This window comes from Pygoscelis adeliae, unplaced genomic scaffold (genome assembly GCF_000699105.1).
Source record: "Pygoscelis adeliae isolate BGI_AS28 unplaced genomic scaffold, ASM69910v1 Scaffold317, whole genome shotgun sequence".
Lineage (NCBI taxonomy): Eukaryota > Metazoa > Chordata > Aves > Sphenisciformes > Spheniscidae > Pygoscelis > Pygoscelis adeliae.
Window position 1 is genome coordinate 877,316 of NW_008825155.1, and position 22,824 is coordinate 900,139.

The 22,824-nt window shown below is 46.7% G+C and overlaps 2 protein-coding genes across 2 annotated transcripts in view; one reads left to right on the plus strand and one right to left on the minus strand.

The window, feature by feature from the left end:
* Positions 1 to 7,880, plus strand: part of SLK (STE20-like kinase) — a gene marked incomplete at its 5' end in the record, with an annotated part of 50,676 nt that extends 42,796 nt beyond the window's left edge. Inside the window, 3 exons of the mRNA XM_009328452.1 lie at positions 1,093 to 1,218; positions 2,800 to 2,913; positions 3,530 to 7,880. Of these exons, the coding sequence (XP_009326727.1) occupies positions 1,093 to 1,218; positions 2,800 to 2,913; positions 3,530 to 3,676 (387 nt within the window). The remainder of the gene's footprint in view (positions 1 to 1,092; positions 1,219 to 2,799; positions 2,914 to 3,529) is intronic.
* Positions 7,881 to 11,444: 3,564 nt separating this feature from the next.
* COL17A1 (collagen, type XVII, alpha 1) overlaps positions 11,445 to 22,824 on the minus strand; it is a 36,859-nt gene continuing 25,479 nt past the window's right edge. Inside the window, exons 36-55 of the mRNA XM_009328442.1 lie at positions 22,513 to 22,566; positions 22,350 to 22,391; positions 21,468 to 21,524; positions 21,251 to 21,310; positions 20,696 to 20,722; positions 20,567 to 20,608; positions 20,339 to 20,404; positions 19,914 to 19,961; positions 18,744 to 18,857; positions 18,331 to 18,468; positions 17,654 to 17,737; positions 16,512 to 16,640; positions 15,276 to 15,365; positions 14,611 to 14,724; positions 14,217 to 14,369; positions 12,960 to 13,409; positions 12,628 to 12,768; positions 11,996 to 12,058; positions 11,691 to 11,762; positions 11,445 to 11,494 (exon numbers count right to left, since the gene is read on the minus strand). Coding sequence (XP_009326717.1) covers positions 11,445 to 11,494; positions 11,691 to 11,762; positions 11,996 to 12,058; positions 12,628 to 12,768; positions 12,960 to 13,409; positions 14,217 to 14,369; positions 14,611 to 14,724; positions 15,276 to 15,365; positions 16,512 to 16,640; positions 17,654 to 17,737; positions 18,331 to 18,468; positions 18,744 to 18,857; positions 19,914 to 19,961; positions 20,339 to 20,404; positions 20,567 to 20,608; positions 20,696 to 20,722; positions 21,251 to 21,310; positions 21,468 to 21,524; positions 22,350 to 22,391; positions 22,513 to 22,566 — 1,994 coding nt within the window. The remainder of the gene's footprint in view (positions 11,495 to 11,690; positions 11,763 to 11,995; positions 12,059 to 12,627; positions 12,769 to 12,959; positions 13,410 to 14,216; positions 14,370 to 14,610; positions 14,725 to 15,275; positions 15,366 to 16,511; positions 16,641 to 17,653; positions 17,738 to 18,330; positions 18,469 to 18,743; positions 18,858 to 19,913; positions 19,962 to 20,338; positions 20,405 to 20,566; positions 20,609 to 20,695; positions 20,723 to 21,250; positions 21,311 to 21,467; positions 21,525 to 22,349; positions 22,392 to 22,512; positions 22,567 to 22,824) is intronic.

Genomic DNA, 22,824 nt, shown 5'->3' on the forward strand with positions numbered 1-22,824 from the left:
CAGATGGTACAAAATGGGTTGACGCGCTGGATGAGGTCAGAGGAAGTCATCCTTCCCCTCTGCACTGGTGAGACACATCTGGAGTACTGGGACCAGTCCGGGGCTCCCCAGTACAAGACAGACATGGGTTTACTGGAGCGAGTCCCGCGAAGGGCCTTGGAGATGACTGAGGGACTGGTGGGTCTTGTTATAGGAGGAGAGGCTGAATACCTGGGACACTTCAGCCTGGAGAAGAGAAGGCTCAGGAGGATCTTACCCATGTGTATAAGTACCCAACGGGAGAGAGTAAAGAAGGTGGAGCCAGACTCCTCTCAGTGGTGCCCAGTGACAGGATGAGAGGCAGTGGGCACAATTCAAATACAGAAAATCCAACTTAAACGTAAGAAAACACTTTTTTAGCGTGAGGAGGGTCAGACACTGAAACAGGTTGCCCAGAGTGGTTGTGGAGATACTCGGAACTCATCTGGTCACAGTCCTGCGCAACCTGCTCTAGTTGACCCTGCTTTGAGTAAGGGGGTTGATCTTTGCAGGTCCCTTCCAACTTCAACCGTTCTGTGATTCTGTGAAATATTTTTAAGAATATTTGATTTCTGTGAGCTTTTGAACTAAAACTGCAGGTATTCACTCATTCTTCAAACAGAAACGTTGTGAAGAGGTTTGGAGATTTCCTTTTTACTGATGCACAAAAGTCCCAAATCATGGTTTCATATGGTGAGCACTGGGAAAATCTGGAAAATACAGTCTCCTGTAGCTGCATAACACCAACCTTAACCGACACTTGTAGCAACAGTGCTGTGTCACTTGGCTTCAGAGGGAGATAATTTCAGGAGTCTGGCAGTGAAATGTGCTGTGTTTTAAGGAAAAATTAGAGTGCAGACAGAGAAATGGAGCGATAGACAAAACTGTGAGGGCATTCCCTTTGCAAGAATTTTAAAAAAGAAAGAATAAAGAAAATACAGTTATTGTTTAAATCTTTTAAAACCATTCTTTTCAGTTACACTGTTAGGTATTCATTCTGTTACATAGAGTTTTTTGACTCATGTAAACTGTTGTATCTAGAGGCCCAATATAAACCATCTTTTTCTATTTTAGTTTGCTGTTCAAGAAGAAAAGAGGCAGAAGAATGAGAGACTGGCTCAGCATCAGAAACACGAAAACCAAATGCGGGACCTTCAGTTGCAGTGTGAAGCAAACATCAGAGAACTGCATCAGTTACAGGTTAAAAATAGATGATATTAAATGAACATTCAGTGGGAAGACTCAGGTTAATAACAGACACAGGCGAAGCAGAAACGTCTTTTCCTTCATTTTTACTGATTGGCGTAGGGTTTTTTTTCAGCTTTGCTTTCAAAGGCCTGCAGCATACTGCTTAACCAGATTCACATGCTTACATCAATTAACGAGAAATCATTTTATATGCAAGAAGAGCATGAACCAGAAGCAGATGATCACTTCTAGAATATCTATCAAGTTCCCAGTGCTGTTTTCTGTAGGCAACGTTTCCTTTTAACCTACTTTTGCTGAAATGTCATTAATCAGAACAGAGGTAGGCAGCACCAGGCATTACCCACGAGACGTTTGTAGCAATACATGGAACGAGGTGGTTTTTACAAAGTGCAGGCTGCCGTGTGTACTTGAGCTTCAGGAAGGTACTTGGAAGGAATTCTCTTCTTGCGATAAGGAACTCTATTTTGCCCCTTTTGGTATGTATTTTGTAAAAGTTGCTGCTGTATACCAGAGGTCACATCTCCTTTTCCACTAAATCTGCTTTCCCCTGTTTCAGGGACACAGGGGGCTTTTAAAGCACTAAATGATCCCCTGCTGATAACCTTTGCGTAGAGAAATCTTCCATCGACCAATGAAGCTAGTTCTGCTCCATTCACTTACTTACATCCTGTGAAAACAGTCCCTGACTGTGCCACTAATATGCCACAGTAAATCCCCAAGTACCATGGGAGTCTTGCGAGAGTTTCAGCTCAAGTAAAATTGAGCAGATTAGGGCTACTCTGAGCTTCACCGAGGAAAAATTGGCCCCTAGCTGCACTCAGGTCTAGCCAAGTGCTTGCCATTTTTGTTCCTGTGTTTTTGTGCTCTGCATCAGACCCAGTTGGGACTGGAACCCTAGAAACAAGAGCGTGGGATTTAGAGACTGCCATTGCCAACTGCTCTTAAAAATCAAAGATTTGATGTAGCCAAATACTTAATTTTTTTTTTCTTACCATGCTTCAAAAGTCCTCTGAAAGTTAGGCAGATGCATGTGTACCTTACTGAGAGGAATGTGAAGCTGATGTGTGGTCCGATTATCCTTTTCCTTTTTATGGGGTGATTCTGAGGCTGCTTCTGCAAGCACGTTTCTCTGCTCTCCAAGCCCCATTTGTTAGTCTCAGCTCCTTGGCACCAAGAGTGGAAATATTTCCAAAAAACGACCTCCTTTTTAATGTAATTGATTTTAATAAATTATACAACTGTCTTTAGAAAGCAAAGCAGAAATACTGTATGACCTTGAAAAGCATTATTAGGCAGTGGAACACAGTTTTGAGTAACGCTGTCAGCTGTTGCCTTAATGATACCCAACAGTATATTTGGATTTTACAAGTATTTCTTATCTCAATTGGTTCTGATGGAAAGACCAGCTTTTGATAATGCAGCCTCGTAACATACTTTTGTAATTATTCATGTCACTATTTACACGGAATAAGCTAATTAAAAAGAATTAGGACAACATATGTCACTGTACAAATGTTGAGTTGCCTAATCTGAATTAGTTTTACATAAGGATTATCTTTATCTTGTTTTAAGAATGAAAAATGCCATCTACTGGTTGAGCATGAGACTCAGAAGCTAAAAGAGCTAGATGAAGAGCACAGCCAAGAACTGAAGGAATGGAGGGAGAAATTGAGACCAAGAAAAAAGGTAAATCGGCGCAGTTTACGAATCAGAAAATAATCAAGAGTTGGATCTAGGAAATACAGACAATACCAAAAGTATCGCAGAGGAGGAGAATCAAGCTGCTGTACAAAACTGCTGTAGTTCACGGAATAGTAAAAGATGTTAAAAAAAAAAAAGTGCAAAAGCTGAGCAAAGGGCACGTGCAACAAAAAAGGTTTGCGTGTTACCGGCCTCTTGCTGTGTTCCCTCCTGCAGCGCATGTGCACATATTTGCATACAAAACTTCTTAGCTGGAGGTAGATCTGGTTTTAGGAATCGATTTCAGAAGCCAGTAGGTTACTACAGAAATTGAGTGCTAAATAACCCATAGAGGGTGGTGGAGGTTGGTTTTGGTTTTTGTATTTCATTTTAAAATGGAAAGTACCAGATTTTCACGCAGTTCAGCGAGTATCCCACAGGCAGATGATGTTCTTAGCTTGCTGTGTCTTGGTTGTCTTGCAATTTCGTAATTGCTAGGTGATTTTTTTTTTTCTGTGATGGTGTGTGAAGTTACGATGTCATATCAGGCAGTATGTCCCCAGTATAATAGGTTTCTTGTACTTTGCCTTGTAATCCTATGACAATCTGATTTTGGTTTTAGACGCTGGAAGAAGAATTTGCCAGAAAACTGCAGGAGCAGGAAGTTTTCTTTAAAATGACTGGAGAATCCGAATGCCTTAACCCTTCAACACAAAGCCGGATTTCCAAATTCTATCCAATCCCCAGCCTTCACTCCACTGGGTCGTAACTCTGGGAACTGCTGTCGGTTTTTTCGTATTTGGAATTCTCCCTCCTCATCGTCTAACCTGACTTAATCTGCGGTGTACATCAGAGGACCTAGCGCTCTTTCTTTTCAGTGGAGACAATCAGTGTCATGATCAGTTTCTTTACTTCTCGGATGGAAGAAAAGAAAAAAGGTGTTGGTGTATAATGGTAATGTTATGTCCTTCGGATGTTTCAAGAATAAGTGGGGGTTTTTATCTCAGTCTCAAAAAGTATGTTATCTATGGTTTTGACTTTAAGCCTAAAATATTAATTGTACTCTTTCTGATCACAAAAAAATGGTTTCTCATGTGAACATTTAAACGGTGTAATATTAGTTCTGCTTCTGTGTTTTTAAGTGTCTGATTTCTCCGCGAGAGAATTCCGCAACTGAAACTGCCGTGAGAGGTTTAAAATGTTACAATGTTGAGCAGTGTCTTCATAGCAAGGACTGAAACGAATTACTCAGAACACGCCAATAATCAGGAAAATAAACCCTTATGTTTAAACACGATTGGTAAAAGCAAAAGCCTTTGCAACTTCTTTAAAAAGAAACCTCTGGCATAAATTAAACTGAGCTGATCTCCATGACGTACTTTGTCCATTAGTTCCGTAATGAAATGGGGTGCTAGTTTAATTAATACAGTGCCTGAAACACTTAGATACGCTAATCCTGGCAACAGGATAGTGTTTTGTCATTTAAAAAAACAAAACTCCTTAGCATTGTTGTTACTGTACAAAACAGAAGATTTCTTGCTGCTACTGCCATTTTTGTTGTAAACCCTCACCCTAAAATATTTTGCACTAAAATATGTAAAGGTGAAAGAAATGCTAACTTTAAAATGCACAGTTTGTTATTTTCCTTAGCTATTACAGGTGGTTAGTTCTACAAACTGAAAAACTGTAGAATGTATTTTTTTAGAAAGCGGTGTGCAAAGTGCACGTGGTTTCTCTAACTGTACCTGGAATGGGTAGAGCCATTTTTCTGTTCTTACCAAAGCCTGTTCATTTAAACTCCATCAGAAGAGTGGAGGCGGATGGTCGTATTTATAAATAACCGTGGCTGAAGTCTGATTTGAGTAGAAGTGTTAGATTTGATTTTTTTTTTTATTTTAGCCATTTTATTTTATAGAAAGATTTAAGTTAAATATATAGACAAACCACTTTATGAAGCTGGGTTTTTGCTTTTGTGTTGCCACGTACTAACATAGGCAGTTTTTATTTTTCAAGTTCGTAGATGTACGATAAGTTATTTACCTGACTGATCTGCAGTGGAAGAAATCCGAAATGTTCCTCATATAGCTGGTAGGGAAATGCAACTGTATTAGCTCACTTTTACTGCACTCTTCTTGGTGGTTAGAGTTGGAGTCGTATCAAGACGGTATCATAAGCTGTACTTCGGTATGCTGGAGTTCAATCTGTAAAATAGTATTTGCTTTCTGTCGTTTGAGGCCTGGCTTTCTAGTCTCTTTGGGTATCAACTGTAAACGTTTTGTTTTGCTAGCTTGCGTTAGATGTGTGGCTGGTGAACATTACATGATGTTCATTTCACGGGAACAGTGTTGATGCATGTGAATGAACTCATAAATTAACGTAGGACTTTAGTCGGATGTGGCTGAAATCTTGGATGCTGAAATCCTTGGATGTTGAACCTTCTCAATGAAGACACTTAAAATTTACAGCACAGTAAAAAAAATTGGACAAATGCATGTTTTAATTTAAATTTTGTAACTTTTTGATAGCATAATTACTTTAATAGCTAGCCTTAATTTCTGGCATTTTATTATATAAATGTGTATTGTGTACTGTTGTAAATTCACATACCATATCTCTAGAACGTTACCTGTCGCTAAATGCAAAGTTCTTTAAATTGTTTATTTAGTAGGGTGAAAAATGTCTTTGAAGGCCTTTTTAAGCTCCTCCATCATAAATTGGCTGTCACTAACCTAACATGAAATATTCTTCTTCTCTGTATTTAACAGAATTTGTTTGCAATTTCGTACGAAGTAGGCTCAGTGCTTTACTCGGGGAGTAGACAGGGCAGGCAGATTTCCCCTTCTGGATTATCTCTACCTTCATCCACATTAAATCCTCGGAGGGAAATGTTCATCTTCTCCTCACGTTTTTGGCAGTTTCAGTGATAACTTGCTAACATATGTTGGCGTACTGTTTATCTCTGTCTGAATCTTTTAAATCTTTTATTTGAAGATCCTTTTCACACAAGCCCCTGCAACCTGATCTCGTTGTAGATTGTACAAACCAGTAACGGAGTTCTGTGATGGAGGGAGGGATCGAATGTAGCGATGGAAGCCTCAGCGGGTGTTTGGTCAGGTCTCCAGGTCCGGAGCACTGTTAAGCAGTTGCAGCCTTGTGAACTGCGCTGAGAATTGATATCAAGCGTGAAAATATGTTTTTCTGGGGGATAACAGGAACTAGCATGGGTGCTAACACATTTAGACTGATAAAATTGGTTTTAAGTATTGCAGAACATGAAAGAGGTGTACAACGTTATGTCAATGTCAGAAAATTCAGTTCAAATGAATTTAGTCTCATGTAGGCCTGGAAGAGATCTCCTGAGGTACAAAATCCAATCTCTCTACTGTCACATGTCGCATCCCTGTGATAGAAGTTAGAAGCTCCATCTCCAAGGTAGTTAGGTGTATTTTAGCCAAAACAACGTACTTTGTTACTGAGTGTTTGGCAGATCTCATTTTCCCCACAGGCCCTTCAAAAGACGACCACAAGCCAGTACGTGCTCACCTTTGTGTTTTACTGCATCATAAATACTGTCCACAGGAAAATGGACAAAGGCGATAAAATGCATGAATTGCAGTGCGATGTATTGGTTGTCCTCTCCTATTGACAACCGATTCTCACAAAACCCCCTGCCTGCAGGCCCACGGCCTCTGACAGATCCCAGTCCTCACAACTCGTTCTTCCTGAGCTCTGAAAGCAGATTTGGGCACCTGCCCGGTCAGCTTTCTTGGGATAGGGCCTTGTAAGTACGGGAGCCGGTGGCTCCGCTCGCATCCTAACAGTTACTAGAACTCGGCTGTTTGCAGGATCTTGTAGTCCTCCGCTAACGCAACACTGCCGGTAGCCCGGGGAGATCTTTGGCTAACCGAACCTGAGGTGGTCTCGCTGCCTCTGTTCTCATAGTGAGATTCTGTATCGTGAATAAATTCTGCGTCTCACCCAAACGGGGCTGTCTGAGGAGGGTTTACCAGCTGTGGAGGAAGCGGGCTGTGCCTCAGCCCTTGGCCTCCTGAAGTCCCAGGGGAGCTTTGCTGGTTACTTGGTTGAAGGGGAAGTACTCCAGCATGTTTCTTCCTTTCTGATTCCCGTAAAACAAATTTGTTTCTTTTTCCAAGCCCTCCGCTAAATACATGAGAAGCATGTAGGCATGGAAACATACGATAGTGAGGTTGTTATGATTGATTAGATAGATGCTCGTTTATTAAAGGTTTTTCTTTAGAAGGTGTTAGCTGAATTGACACCTGAGTTCCAATTCAGAGGTGACAGTACCGTGCTGTCCTGACCAGTGGCATTCACTCAAACTGATTTTTCACATCACTTAAAATCCTGATATTCATTCTCAGCTGCATCCTTTTTTTCAGACAACGTTTTAAGCTAATATCCTTTTAAAATTACATTCATGGGTATTCAATATCTAATCAATCACATGGTTTAAAAAAATTATTATTCTGTCCTAGAGGACTTTATTATAACTACATGCTACTGATTTCTTTTTTCTTAATAAATAGGAAACTTATAGCACCTTAACTAAGACAGAGCCAAGCAAAGCAGTCATGTAATTACTTTCATCACACCGCACTGTCTTTTCTGACAGCAATATCACATAGGAAGTTTAAGTTGATTCTCCACCTGAAGCAGTATCTGTCTTGTGAGACATGGTAGGTGAAAGATATAAATAAATTCAGGCACGTAAATCCACTTTTAGGTAGCCTGATTTTCAGAGCTGCTGTGTAGCTGCAGCTCCTAGGACCTCCGAAATGCTCATCTTTGAAAGCCAGGGAACAGACTTAAATGTGCAATTGAGCTCAGTGCTAGTTGCTTCCGCTGAACTACTGCTTTTTGGTTAATCTGCCATGGGGGAGTGGGGCCAGTTCTTGAGGACAGTGACTGTACGGTCATTAGAGGAGAGGGCAGGGAGCAGTATTGAGGATGGTCACTATAACTTTCTGCTATATGTCACTATAACTTTCACTATCACAGATAACTTTCTGCTTTTTACGTTGGCATTTACAATCCCGTCGTTTTACTTCAAAATCTACTTCTGGATCTCAGAAACTTCCTCGCGTTGCTGTGTCTACGCCCGTTTCCCATTCCCTGACTTGTACTGTCAGCTTCACAGCAGATACAAAATGAGGTCAGAGGGAACTAACCTTCCTCATTGACAGGCAAGCCGAGGCCAGGATGCCCTGTCATGTTCCTCAGTCTTACAAAAGATGAGAACAGATAAAGGGAAGAAGACAAAAGAAACTTCACGGTGTTTCTCTACATTGCTTGCAGAGCTTTTAGTTGTTCTCCATCCCCTTCCTCTTGCCTCAATCCTCATACTTCATTTCCGAAGCTACTTCTGCGCTTCTGGCGTTGGGGCAGTCAGTGGTGCCAGGGAAAGAAGACAACCTCTTAGATAGGAACGTGCTCAAAACAGCTCATGAGTAAGGAAGGCTCGTGTGCTTCCACTGTACTGAAAGCAGAAGGGAGTCACTGAGCCCAAAGATGCTCTAATTTTCCAAAATCTCTTCCACAATTACCAAGGTAGGTGGTAAAACCTCTTTCTTACGGATTATCAATCCTAAAATGGTGGAAAGAACAGAAACTAGCAAGGGACATGGAGTGAAATCTGTAATGTTGAACTGTCATACCCCTGTTTTCTGTAAGAAAGCCAAGCAGGGTGGTCTTCTGTGATAAAGCATACAAATCCGAGGCATCTCCAACCTCGCGTTGTCCCAGCAGTTTGTTGAATGTTTTGTGTTAGCTGCAAACCAAGTTATTTTTGCCTTACAGAAAGCAACCAAAAATCATGAGATAGATGAATAATTGGCTGAGGGTCTCTGTATGTACAGCTCATGGAAGTGAACTTGCAGTAGCAGCCATACAACAGGGGTTTTTTTGTGTCTTGTTTTTAAAAGTAATTTGATTTCATGGCTTTCTGTAGAATACTGTAATAATTCTGCTGTAAATACAATAAAATCACAGTTTGCTGAGATGGCCTGTGTTTTGTTCATGGAAAACTCGCGTGAAATATAAATAATCTGTGAGTGATTGGGACAATTTAGAATTTTTAAAATAATTGAGTGTAAAAAGTACTTAACATTGTGCCACGTGTGGCTCCCTGACTGGAATAGCCGGGGGCGGGAATGCAGATTTAGCACAAACCTGAAAGGATGCTGTTTTCAGTGACTGCCCTGCCCTGTCGGTGGGAATTCAACTTGGGGTTGTAGGAGCTCCAGTTTCTGCCCCCCAGTCCGTGGGTAGGGAGGACCTCATGACACCCACCCTTCCCACTCAGGTCTAGGCGAAGGAACGAGGCGGCGCTGTGTGGCAGCGGAGCCCCCTGAGCAATGATCCGAGTGCCGCGGGCTGGATTACGAAGCAAATGAGTGGTTGTAGGGCTGCAGTGCCTCAGACCGCTCTCAGCTGCCAAACCCTGCCCCATGACACAACCTGCAAGCACATTACGGTGGTCCCGAGTAGTTCAGGGATGGCTTCAGACATGGAAACACAGCTGCTGCACTTACACATGATGACAAATGCTTTTGTCGTCGTCGTTTTTAAAAGAGAGAATTAAAAGGCAATGTCTCATTTCAGCAGAGCCAGGCGGGGGAGTATGAATCCCCCAGAAGGATGCAGGCTTTATTGGCAAACACTGCGAGGTGCTGTGCTCTGAAAGCTGACCTGCTTCACACAGGCTTTTGCTCTAAACTCTCCAAAGCAATAACGTGGGATGCACATCAAAACTTGACATCGCTAACACTGGAAATAAAAATAGACGAGGGGTGTTTAAACCTGGACTGAAAACAAGCAATTCAAGCAAGTTTTTTTGCTATAAAAATGAGCCACTGACCTGCTTTGGCCAATACCTGGAACTAAAGTAGGACTTCAGTGTGTGTGTGTATGTGTACGTGTGTGCACGTGTCCCCAGGAACACCATAAAGCTGATGTGGCGTCACACACGTGGTGACCAGGCTCTGTGCGAGGGGCTGCCAGCTGCCCTGGCTGCACGCCTGCCCTGAAACGCCGGCCTCTGCCAGGCGGTACCTTGCAGCTCAGCCATCACCCAGCCACTAGGCTTCCCCCTGCCCCCAACACTAAAATACTTAAATTCTATGAGTATTGCCTCACTGCGAGGAAGACGATGATGGCTGTGGCACCCTGGGACAACATGCAGCGGCTCCAGCCAACGGTGTCGGAAACCACCAACACCTGAGAAGCAGCTCGGTGTCTGCTTGGGTCACGCACCAGTGATGAGAAACAAACCAGCTACCATCAGCCACCAAAACCACAAGGTGTGTCTGCCCATGGTCACAGTGAAGCTGGTACCGACTGCCCAATGTAGCACTGATCAGGCAAGCTTGGGGTGAAAAACACGCTTTAATTGAGCTGTTTACATCAAAAAATTATTTCTCCCCAATGTTTAAAAACCAGAAAAAAATACAAAAATATTTTTTAAAAGATCAACAAATTATGTTTAAAAGTGCTTCAGTTCGGTCCCTGTGCATGTCATGTCTCGCTGTGCTGCTATAAACAGGCATTGCAAAGCATGTGCCGACCCAGGCTCCCTGCAAAGTGCTCGCATGCGCTGTACCCCATCGCTGCCCGAGCCCCTCCAGTAACAGTTTGTCCAAGGAGCTGGGGGTAACGCACACGGAGCACCAGAGCATCGCAAAACTGCCGAGCTGGGAGGGCGTCGCTTTCCAACGCAAGTCACGGGCCGGGCTGCCAGTGGGTGCTGACCCCAGGGGTCTGAAAGCTCTACAGTGGGGACTGTGGGGCAGACATCAGCACCGCCACGCAGCTGGGTGGGAAAGGCAGGGCCTGGCTGTTTCTCCCTGTATCACCTGCTACGCTGCAGCAGCCGGGCATCGGCAGGGCTGGGCTCAGCGTCTCATGCGGGTCACTGTTTGGTATACCTCAGTGCTGCGTGCCCCTTCCCAGAGACCCCCGAGCCACAGCCCCACTCAGTACCACCAGCACCTGCCTCACCAGGTCCTCCTGCTCAGGATGGGCACCGCAGAGCTTGCAGAGAGGAAATCCCGGTGCGGTGAGCAAGCTTAGTCCCAGGGTTTCTTACAGGGCCTTTTGTCCTGTGGGCTGAATCTGATCTCTGCAAAATCATGCATTTGGTGGGGGAGGGAGTAGTTTCTTTTTTTCTTTTTGCTGGATAGTTGGCTAGTTGTTAAAAAAACAGGTTTTTACACAGCTGGGAGTAATACAAGAATCCTGGACTGGGTGAGACAGGAAGCCCTTGTCAGCCTGAAGACATAAAAGCCTGGGAACTCAGGGGCGCTAAGCCAAACATCAGCAACAGGAGCAAATACCCACGTTAGGGCCATGCTGGACATGTAAAAGAGCCGTTCAAATCTCAGCAGCGACGCTGAACTATCAAGTCTAAGTGGTTAGCTGATCGGCAAGGACGTTTTAGCATTAAGGCAGTGAAGATTCAGGCTAATCCTCTACAGGCTGCTGGGAATGCTGCCCAGTGCAGAACTGAGCTGGCTCTTTCCTTAAACCCCAACACTTCTTCTTTTTCTTCTGCCAACATACACTTGTTCACCTGGGGACAAGAAAGTCAAAAGGAGGGTTATCTGAAAAGTTCATGTGGGGGGGGAAAGACAAAAGACCCAAAACAAAAAGAAAAAATGGGGCCATGTGGGTTTTCCAGCAGTTCCCAGAGATGGGCTGGTGCCTGGGGAATCCTCCACTCCCCAACAGGCAAACCCTGCTCTCCTGGGCATGGCAGATGTTCATACCTTTCTCTCCTTTCTCTCCTTTCGGTCCCCTGTGCCCGTGGCGTCCTGGTGGGCCCATCGGTCCAGGGTCACCTGAAGGAATGAGAAGACCAAGTTTACCCTTGAACATGACTGGCCCACTAACAGGGACAGGCCAGGGTAAGGAAGACCAAGTTAGGACGATGCTTGGGCTGAGATCCTGAAGGTGCTACCGCCACTGTGGGGAGGCTGTGACCTTGAGCAGCCCAGTGCTGACTACCTCTGTGGACACAGTGCTGCTTCCTGGGCGTTACAGGGTTTGAGAGGGAAAGGATGGCGAGCCTTACCTTTGGGTCCAGGATAACCCCTCTCCCCCTTTTCACCAGGTGGCCCCTGGATGGTACCATGTGCTGGAGAGAGAAATGAAGGAGAGGGTGAATGAGGGGAACAAACCACTTGCAAAGGGCTCTGTGTTGACTTAGAGAAGCAGTGAGTCACACGGGAAGGACATTTCTCTAGGTTAGATGGGATTAGACTGACTGAGAGCAAGTATTTAAAAAATGGCTTTAGTCCCAACAAGGTCCCAGGGGCAGGCTGTGATCTCATTTCACCAGCACTGCTCTGCCACCCTCTCTGGGTGTCCTGGCCATCATCAGGGTTGGAGCTGGCCCACGCTCAGAGACGGGAATTTGAGAACAGAGCGAGCAGCCGTCTCAAGTTGCTCTACATCCAGCCCAGCCATGTTAAAATGGGCCACAGGGATGAGTTTCCTACAAGTGGTGGGAAAACCTGACGTCCTTCCTAATGATGAGACTGCACCTCCCCAGCAAGGGAGGAAGGGGATGGAAAGACTATCTGCCTTCAGCTGTGTTGGCTGTATTTTTGCAGCACGCAAAAGTGAAAAGATCACTAGGTCTATGAGAGGCTGGAGAGATCTCACATGCATGAGCCAGAAACACCAAATCAATATGTCACTTACTTCTAAAGAAGTCCATGAGATCCTCGGTGACATTGCCATAGGCTGCAAAGACCCTGCTGATGCCAGGGGGACCAGGAGGGCCTGGGGGACCTGGGATTCCCTGTGCAGTGTAAGACATCAGGTCCTGGAGAATACCTTGGCCTGAGGAATTAAAGATGTCATTTGGAAGAGCTCTGGGAAAACTGTGGCTGGATGCTGAGGCAGGCAGATGGAAGGGAGAGCTGTAGGCAGCAGGAAGGGTGAGGGAAGAGAACAGCATGACACCAGGCACAGGGGGTTAGTAGTTGTGGGCTGGGACAGGGAGGGTCAGGACAAGCAGGTGTTCCACTCACTTTGTAGGCTCTCTGACACGCGAAGTGCCAGCTCATTGTAATCCAGGGATCCAGTGAAGGAGTTGCTATAGGATCTGCTTGAACTTGCTGATCTCCTGTGTGATTCCTCCTCTGCCAGCAACCCATCGAAAGACCCATCACTGCCCATGGAGGCACCATAAGAGCCATCACTGCCCATGGAGGCACCATAAGAGCCATCGCTGCCCATTGAGGCACTGTAAGATGATATGCTGCTCATGGAGCTGCCATATGAGCTGCCTGTGCCCAGTGATCCCCCATGGGATCCCTCAGCACCAAGAGATCCTCCATGCAACTGGTCAGAAGTCCGTAACCCTTGGTGTGATGAAGACATAGACCCAGCCACCAAGCCACTATCTCCTTTGGGTCCTGGTGGTCCCCGTGGCCCAGGGGGCCCAGGCGGCCCTGAGATGTAGCTTCGAACTTCATCACCTGCAAAATACAAGAGGGGGGACTTCAGGGACACTGGGGTACCTGGGCCCCCCAGGCTTGGCAGAGGTCCTGTGCTACCACATGAATGAAGACTGGAGTGTGAAATTCTGCCCTGCGAATCATCGCAGTAACCCTCATCCACTGCCATTGCTCAGGCAGCAGGCACGTATGTCAACCTTGACCTCTACAGATGGCGTGCCTTCCTTCTTCCCATCTCTCCCACAGTTTTGGGTGCCCAATCTTGGAAACATGCCCAATGATTTTGCAGAAGGGTGCACTCCTCTCAGGCCAATTTCAGCACCTCTGCCAAAACAACCATTCTGTGACCAGTCTCCCAAAAGTGAGGGGATCCCCATGTTTTTGAAAGGCTGCCCTGGATGACTTGTCAGCATGAGCGCTCAGACCAACGCTGCTTCATAGCTGGCTCAGTGCTGCCCTCCAACCCCTACATCATCCATTGCTCTGTAGGCAGGTGTTTGTCAAAGAAAATGCTTTTCCCACAGCAAAACTCTGCAGGAGACCTTACTACAGACTCGCTGTTCAGTACAGGCCAATTGTAACTGCCCAGCGCCTGTCCCTTTTGGCTCACAACACAGACTTTTGCCTTGCAGCTGGACTGAGAGGAGACCAGCCTATGGGGTGCAGTGTGGTCCTGCGTAGCCTGGCTATAGAGATAAGGTGCTGCTGCAGCCCCAATTCAGGGAAGGCTCCTGCAGGACTGCCTCAGCTGTGGCAGAGCCAGCAGCCTACAACAAGGCAGAGCGTGGCTCGGGGTGTGTGCAGGGAGGATGGACGGCATCCCCTTACTCTTCAGGTACTGGATCAGCTCGCTCCTGAACTCGTCACTGTGGGTGATGTCAGCATAGGACAGGAGGCCGGTTCCTGAGAAGCCTGGTGGTCCTGGAGGGCCAGGAGGGCCAGGTGGACCCTGGACTCCAGAGAGGGAGGAGTATCCCACACCTTGAGAGAGAGGAAGAATTATTTTCTGACAGTGAGAGGACAAAGAAGTCACACATGTTTGGGGATCTTGAAAGTTTAAAGGCTCCAACCCCAACTTCCATCCTTTTCCAGATGACGTTGATGAGATTTTTTTCAAAGTGACCTTGTTCTCAGTGGGCAGTCACAGCCCCTGGTAAGCTAAATCTCAGCCTCAGTCCCCCCAGAATCTCCCTGCCAGCTGTGAGAAACACAAGTGCTTTACTTTGTAGGTAAGCAGAGACATCCTCCAGAGAAGTGCCAGGTGATCCGGGGATCCCTGGAGGTCCTGGGGGCCCTGCAGGACCAGGGGGCCCAACAAGACCACTGAATTCAGAGTCTGTAAGACACAAGGGAAGAAAAGGAGTCACCCAAACGACTGCAACCCTGATGAACCTTCCCTGACAATACAGGTAATACCAGCTACAGCCAAGTATAAGGCACTTTTTTCTCCCCAGCACTTTCTGGTGCAGCCTTCCTGGTGCACCTCACTTCCCTGCACGTAGATGTCACATTGGGAAGTCAGGAGATCCCAAAGAGGGTAGAAGTCCCTATTTTTAAATATACTTTTAAAAAGTGGCGTAAGAAATTCCTTTATGCTGCAGAGTTTAGAGAAGACAAAGGGCTCCTCCATCCCCATCCCCAAGGCAGCACCTCACTGCTGCTCTCCACAGGAGTGGTGATCTGTCTGCAGCCCCTCGCAGTCTGCGCAGGTCCTGGCAGAGCCCAGGAGACCTGCAGTACTGCTAACTAAGGCAGAGGCACCATCAGAGTCTCACAGAAGGTCATTTGTGGTGATGGGCAAAGGGGAAATTCTGTGACTATGCCTGTAAAAAAAGATTCTGGGGGTGTGTAGGGACCTATGGCAGGGGACTAAAGAAGTTTGCTTACTTCGCAGGTATGCTGTCAGGTCACTGTAAGATATACCAGGTGTCCCTGGAGGCCCAGGTGGTCCAGGGAGCCCAATGCTCATCCCAGAACCTGCAAAATCAAACAGATCCAACAGTAGCACATTATCAAAACAGGCTGTTACAGTGTGAGCAGACAGGCTGCAGGGCCTGTTCACAGGCAATGCAGGAGGGACTCCTGCAGGGTGGAGTGTTCCCATCAGCAGATTGTGCTGGGACCAGGGCTCAAGCCTTGTTCTGGACTTGGAGTTAAAGCTTGCCCCATTAATCCCAACACAAGGGCACTGGCAGGCATCAGGCCTCTATTCCCGGCAAAAGCTCTGCACACCTCACAAACCCCTGACACAGTGCGGGCACCCCAGGATATGCAGCTCAGCTGTGACCCACCGGCTGACGCATGTGCTGCTCTCCCTGTGTCTGCCTATCTGCAAGCAGCTCTGGTGCAAAACTTTGCACCTTCACGACTTGCTCTAATGGCATGTCCTTGCTGATAAAATGCAGCTGTCCTGCTTGAGCTGTTGGGGTGCTGCTGTTAAACAAAGTTTCCTGCTTCCAGAGCCAAAGAGGAAATTCCCACCATCTTTGGAGCAGCCCATTAGTGAGAGCTGGTCTCCAAGGGCAGTTCAGAGAGAGTGAGCACGGACCAGGCTGTGTTTTTAAGCAGATAGTTGCAGCTACCAGGACTAGGCATTTTGGCACTGCTGTTGGGGATGCTCCAGAGTCCTCTCTGTCTGACAGTTCTTATATGCCAATCACTTATATGCTTATATGCCCTTTACAGATGGGAAAATGAAGCAGAGAGGTGGAATTTGTTTCAACTAACTTTAAACTTCTAAGAGTTTGTTGCCTGGGCTGCCTTGACGCAAAGTGGGCATAGATCAACCCTTCCACAGAAAGATATAGTCTAGCCACAGAGACAGTGAGAAAAGGGTTATAAAGGCACTTGAAGGTGTTGATGGGACTTCTAAGATGGCTAAGATGAAATGATGTTCCTAAGTGTAGTTTTTAGCAAAGCAAGAACTCATTACTAGAGTCTGTGGATAGTATCTTAGTTACAGGGTATCTTTGCTCTCTTCCAAGTCCCTCACAATCCCTGTGAGGAGGTCTCCGTACATAAGGATTCACACAATCGAACTGGAAGAGTTTTCACTGACAGCATGAGCTTTCTGTTCAGCTCCCAAAGGAACAGAGGGAAATGCTCACTAATAAAGACCATTACTTGTCAAGTAGCTGATAAACCGTCTGGTGAGCTCATCATAATCCAGGGACAGAGACATGCCATCTCCCCCTGGTCCAGGAGGTCCTGGTGGTCCCCGAGGTCCAATTAGATACTGACGAATTTCTTCTCCTGGAAATGAAAAAAAATGCATCTTTTAAGACTGTCCAGCTGCTGCAGAGATGTCAGGAGTGAGGGGCTCCCAGCCTGTGAGCTGAGCCCCCACCACTACGGAGACCATCAAAACCTATGGATGCAAAGCTACTTTCCTCCCTTGCCTCCTTTTCTGTGTGTGATCTGCCCTGTGTATGGTGTCACAAACATTTGCGATAGGGCTGGGAACCTCCTGCAACTCAGGGTTTGAGAAGGATGAGAATTTTGATTGCCAAAGGGACCTCCTTGTGCTCTGTTTCTTCAGGACACCCTGGACAACATCTTGGGTAAAGAGAAAAGACTACGCTGAGCTCTGTAGCATTTCAGCAGCCATTTGTCTGTTTGGAACATGGAATCTGATTGACTTCCCACTGCATCACATAGGAGGAGTGTAGCATTGGCCAGCATCATCATTACCTTCAGGCACAACAAAATTACATCCTGGTCATTTATCTATCAGCCCACAGTAACAGTGTGTGTCAAAAAGAATAGAGAGATGGGTATCCTCCTCACCTTAAGAACAAAGACATAGCAAGGGTTTGGAGTGGGCAAGAAGGAATGGGGAACCCTAAGAGAGTGGAGGAGCTGGGAAGTAGAAGCCTAAGTTTAGTGGGAGACTGGGGGAAATTGTGGGGAGTTCCTGAAAAGGAGGGACATAGACAGATGCCACCTAGAGAGCCCAGGAGGGAAAGGGAGGCAAGAGCATGGGAAACTGCAGAGTTACAACAGCGGGTACGAAAAGCAAACAGGTAAGAAAGTATAGCTTCTGGAAAGCATGCAAACTCTCCAGTACAAGACACATAAATCTGTCTCCAAAGGACTTGGAAGGAGACATTGCAGGTCACTCAGCAGCACCTATGGCAGGCCTTTGCCCTCCAAAGCAGCTGCTGGTAACTCCCATTGGAGGCAGAAGACTGGAAGGGAAGGGCAGATCACCAGGCTGCTGGGATGCTTTACTCCCATCCCCCATGTTTCCCTTCAGGGTGACTTACTCTGCAGCATGTCGAGAAGTTCTTGATACAAAACGGATGTAGTTGACACCGAACTGGCAAATGACTGATAGCGATCTGAAGAGCCTGTGGGAATGAAAGGGTTTTATGTCAAGCAGGGTTAAGAGGAGACAGAAGGTGAAGAATGGTCAGGCAGGGACAAAGGAAAGCTGAATTAATCCGGTTTAACTGGTGGCATGGGCTTCCCATGCCCCCAGCCATGAACCAGTTGCTGTCTCACACAGCCTGGTTGTCTCCACAGCAGTGTGGTCTGTGCTCTTCTGACTGAGATTCCAGGCTGCTTCCAAAAGCTTTGGGAATTTCATCTACTTCAGGAGGGCCCCAAGCATACAAGACAGCCCCAGAATACCTGAGACCACATATACCAAATACAGCCACCTCTGGGTCTTGGGGCCGTTACAGGGTCTAACAGCTATCTTTAATGTGAGACTTTTTAAACAGCAGCAACTGTTAGTTAATCTAACCATCAAAATGGGACAAAGCTCAGAGGCCACCTCAGCTGTGCGGAGTCCTGGGCCAAGACTGCAGAAGATTAATAATCGGGTTGGGGTGCTGCTACTTAAAGACTGTTGTTTCTCCTCCAGCTCTCACCTCCTAGGTGTTGCACAAGCTCAGTTGAGAGCGTGACTCAGTACAGAGCTTACCAACGTGGTGCTTACTTGTCATATAGCTCATAACACGGGTAGCCAGCTCCGCATAATCCAAGTTCGTCCCATCTGCAGTGGTGATGACTCCAGGTGGGCCTGGAGGGCCTGGTGGGCCTTGGGCACCAGTCAAATAATGCCTTACATTGTCACCTAGGTGGAAAGTCCAAGATATGCCCACATCAGTAGAGGGAAGACAATGGCCACATGCACAATTACTAGACCCTCTTCCCCTGGCAAAAAGCAGGCTGATAGAAGGACAGTTCTGCAGACACCACAGTGGGCAACAGCACTTCATAGTATTCAACAAAAATAAGGCCAGAGCAGTAGGGCTGCTGCTTCTAACGGGAGAGTGACAAGGGGCTCAGGGAAAAAAAGAGAGACAGGCATGCATCTGCTGACCCAAGACAAAATCTCATTATACTCACTTTTCAGGTAGTCAGTGACATACTGCTGAATCTCTTGAGATGAACTTCCACCTGGACCAGGAGGACCAGGTGGCCCAGGAGGTCCTGGGGGGCCCTGAATTTGTCTGGATCCACCTACAGAAAGCATTGTAAAGAGAAGGATTTTTTTTTGGCCTTGTTGCATTAGACCAAGCGATGCTAACGTGTACTGGCATTGAGTCCTTCCCACAGGTCTGGAAAGAGCTTTGGGAATGGACTATGGAGGGGCTCCCCCTTCATCTCTGAACACAGTCTGAGCATGGGCAATTAGGCAGTATTATGTCTTCAATTAATCGGGAATCTTATAATTCAGCCTACGCAGCTCTGCAGGGCTGAGTCCAGAGACATCCCTGGCTTCGTACTGACAGACCTGGTCAGTTTGTGCACCAGAGTGCAATGCTGTGCAGAAATATAGATAGAGTTCCATAGAGCACTCAAGCTCATTAGGCTAACCTCACTGCCCTGGTGCTCCCAATCCCAGCCAGCCTGGGCAGCACCAGCCCAAGAACCTCCTCACTGGTCTCCATTGCAAGATACAGGTGGGCCCTGTATGACCCCTGTCACCATGGTGTCGAGTGACACCTCATGCTCTTTAAGATGTCTGTCTTCTTCCCAGCACCCTGAGGCAGTATTCCTAGGACACGGATGTGGAGAAGCAGAGGACTTGTTCACATGGAGGGACACTTAAGTTAATCCATATGCACTTTTTGTGAAACTGCATTAATCTCCTGCATACAGACATGCTCTTATTCAGAATGAAAGCAGCTTAATTCACATGAATCCACCTGAGGGTAAGTAAAACAGAACACAGGGCACTTTTGTTCTGATCAGAAGCGTTTCCACAAGAGGGTTCAATGCAGCTTCCCTGATCCCTTGTGGAACATGGTTAGCCAACCTGGAATCCCCTTCTTTCATGTCCCATGAGGACAAACTCTGGCTCAAAGGATTCCCAGTAAGCTGGAAACAGAAAACTTGCAATTCTTAAATTGTCTGATTTAAGGCAGGCTGTGAAAAAAGAGGTTTTGAACACAAATCCCATCAGCGTTAGGTTAGCACCCACACTTGTAAAACCCAGCGGAGCTTTTTCAAAGTCTCCACCAGGATGTCAGCATTTCTTGATAATATCAGAACAATGATGGTCTGGCCTCTTACCTCGAGATCCTCCTGGGATGCCAGGAGCGCCTGGGACACCTGCATCACCTGGAAACCAGAGTAAGGGAGACAGACAGTTGCAAGAGGGTGTCACTGCATGTTGAATACTTGGTCATGTAAAACAGTTGAGCTACATGTGGTCAGAGAAGCAACTACCCAGCCCTTGTAATGACTATCTTGAATTAGTAGCTTGTTGGGGAAGAGCAGAAGGAAGAGGCCACAACAGCTTTCCTGAGCCTTCTGTGATTTGTCCAGGTGCCTTGTGCTCAGAGCAATTCTATTGCCAAGGTCCTGCTCTGCCTGAAAAGGCAGGGGTAGGCACAGCTGTAGTTCTCAAAGGACCAGGTTGCTCCATCCTTTACTCTCAACCACTCTTGGCTGTGTGAGGCCACCAGCAAAGAAAGAAAGAAGATTTTTAACTTCACCTTTGGGTCCGGGTGGGCCTGGTGGGCCTGGAACTCCTGGAGGTCCCTGCATGGTGACTCTGTCACCTGCCAATTGCAGAACGAGAGTCAGAGATTCACAGGAATAAAGTGTGTGGGCAAAATCCTGGCTCCACTAAAACTAAGCTAGAATCAACAGAGCAGGATTTTGCCCCCTGGTTTCAGTTTAGGGACAATGAATTCAATGGAGGAAAGGGGGCACAGACTGACCGTGGGAGGAGAATGCTGAAAGGCCAGGCTCACCCGGTTCTCCTGCATGGGACACAGAAATGAAGGAGCAGTCATATACACAGGTAAGCTACACTGTACCCCACTGGTATCTCCTGGAAGCCTCCTTACCTGTGAATCCTCGTGGACCTCGTTCACCTGTGAACAGGGGAGCAGAGGAACAACGTTAACATTTGCTTTGTTCTGATCTGCAACATCCCAGCCCACACTGCAGAATATTATCTTGGCCTTCAATTTGCAGGGCAGAAATGGGTAAAGGGAGTAGGTCCCATCTTTTCCTGCCAGCTGAGAGCTGAGCTACACTTCACAGGGCCACCTCCTTGCACTGACTTAGCCAAGTCCACACTGCATTTTGCAAAAAGATTGTTCCCCTTTAATGGCAAATCTGAAGCTCTGAATGCTCCTGAATCTAATGGGCTTGCAAAGTTGGGATCTGAATACAGTGATCGTCTTGACGCCAGTACTGGAGGCTAATAAATTTCTCTGACAAAGACTGACTTGTTTTATGCCAGCAGGCAGGAGTCCTATTTAGTGACCACTGTGCTAGCTTTCTCACTGACACAGAAAGGCACGACACTTTCTGCTTCCAAGCCCTTCCTTCCTTCTTTTCAGTCTAAGGTGCTGAGATCCATCTAGTATCTTGGTGAGGCAGCAGGATATACCCACCTTGGTCTCCCTTCGGGCCTGGTGGGCCTGGTGGACCTGGTGGGCCTGTGAAGAATGTTTCTGTAATTAAAACAAAAGGGTTTCTTCAGGACATCCAACAGAACATGACAAGTTTTCTCTGACTCCACCTGGTCCTAGCCAAGGATGTACTCTCTGGAACCGCAACAGTCAGGACATTCCCAGGGCACAGGTGAGGGATTGAGTGGGAAGAACCTACCTGAGGTAGACATGGAAGATCCTGGTCTTCCTGGTGGGCCTGGAGGTCCTGGCAATCCTTCTCCTAGGCAAAAGGGACACAAACAGGCTTCAGGAAGGATGAGCCTCAGCAATGTAAGTAAATGCATGTCAGAGCTGCTATATCTCCAGCCATGGCCATAGCTCAAATATTTCCAAGTGTAGGCTAGTACCATTGTGTTCACACACATCTATCCCTTTTAGTTACTTTTCATTATCATTTGCCACCACAGCAGACATCATAGGACAGAGAAACGCCTTTCTTTGTGGTACAGAGTGGCTATCCCAGCTGGCCTTCACTACATTGAGAGGGAAGGTTCATTTCATTACACACCTGACCTGCTCCCCTTTGCTACTGAGCAGAAAGCAAGGAATGGGGTTATGCTCCTGTCTCGTGTCCTCCTGCATCTCCCCTCTTCTGGCTATGAAAGGGAAATCTGAGCTACAGGAAGTGGACTGGGGATATGTTCCTTATGATAAGACCTGCTCCATCTGTCCCCAGCCGGAAGTTAAGGCTGGACAAGTAAGAAGTAAAGACGGGATTGATTGCAGCTACTTCCTTTGGGGACTTGAGAACGTTGAGTGTCTTCCCAAAAAGTACAGCTTTTATGAATTACTACTCTGGCTAGCAAACCTCTGCCAAAGCAAATCTCCTCTCTTGGGCAGTGTCTTGCTGCTGTGAAGCTATGTTGCAGTGAAATTGTGTTAGTAGGAACCTACTATGTGAAATTCTGCTTCCAGTAAAGTCAGCCCTACTAACTTCCGCCGGGTCCAAGATTGCATCTGGGATACCGCAAGGCACAGGACAGAGGCACTGGAAAAACCTCCCACTTTCCAGGTTTGTTTCAGAGAAACAAACTCTTACCTGGGGGGCCACGAGGTCCAGGGGGTCCCTGAATAGATTCACCTGATGGAGAAAGAAACAGGGGAATTATAGAATATTTACTCAGCAAACTGCATGGCCCAGACATGTGCCATGTGTGTTAGCATCCTCCTGCTTATGTACTGAGCTCTGCTGTATTACGTACCTGGTGGTCCAGGGGGACCTGGGGGTCCTGCTCGCGCTGGTAAATCTGCCAGCACTGTGCAAAACACACAAAAAAAGGAAAATTGTTGCTATGGAGCTACTACTGCTATGGAAACACTGTCATTACATTGCTGTTAGCAGCTTTTACAGTTGAAGGTGGACTAAGGCAGGACCTGGGTGACCTAAGCCAAAGTTGAGGCAGAGAGGGGAGAAGAGAGATGTGTTTGGTTGCCAGCACGCAGGTTAGGACATGAAGCAAAATACACTGCTGAGCAGGCTGGCAGCATATTGGAAACAGGGAGGCGATCTCTCT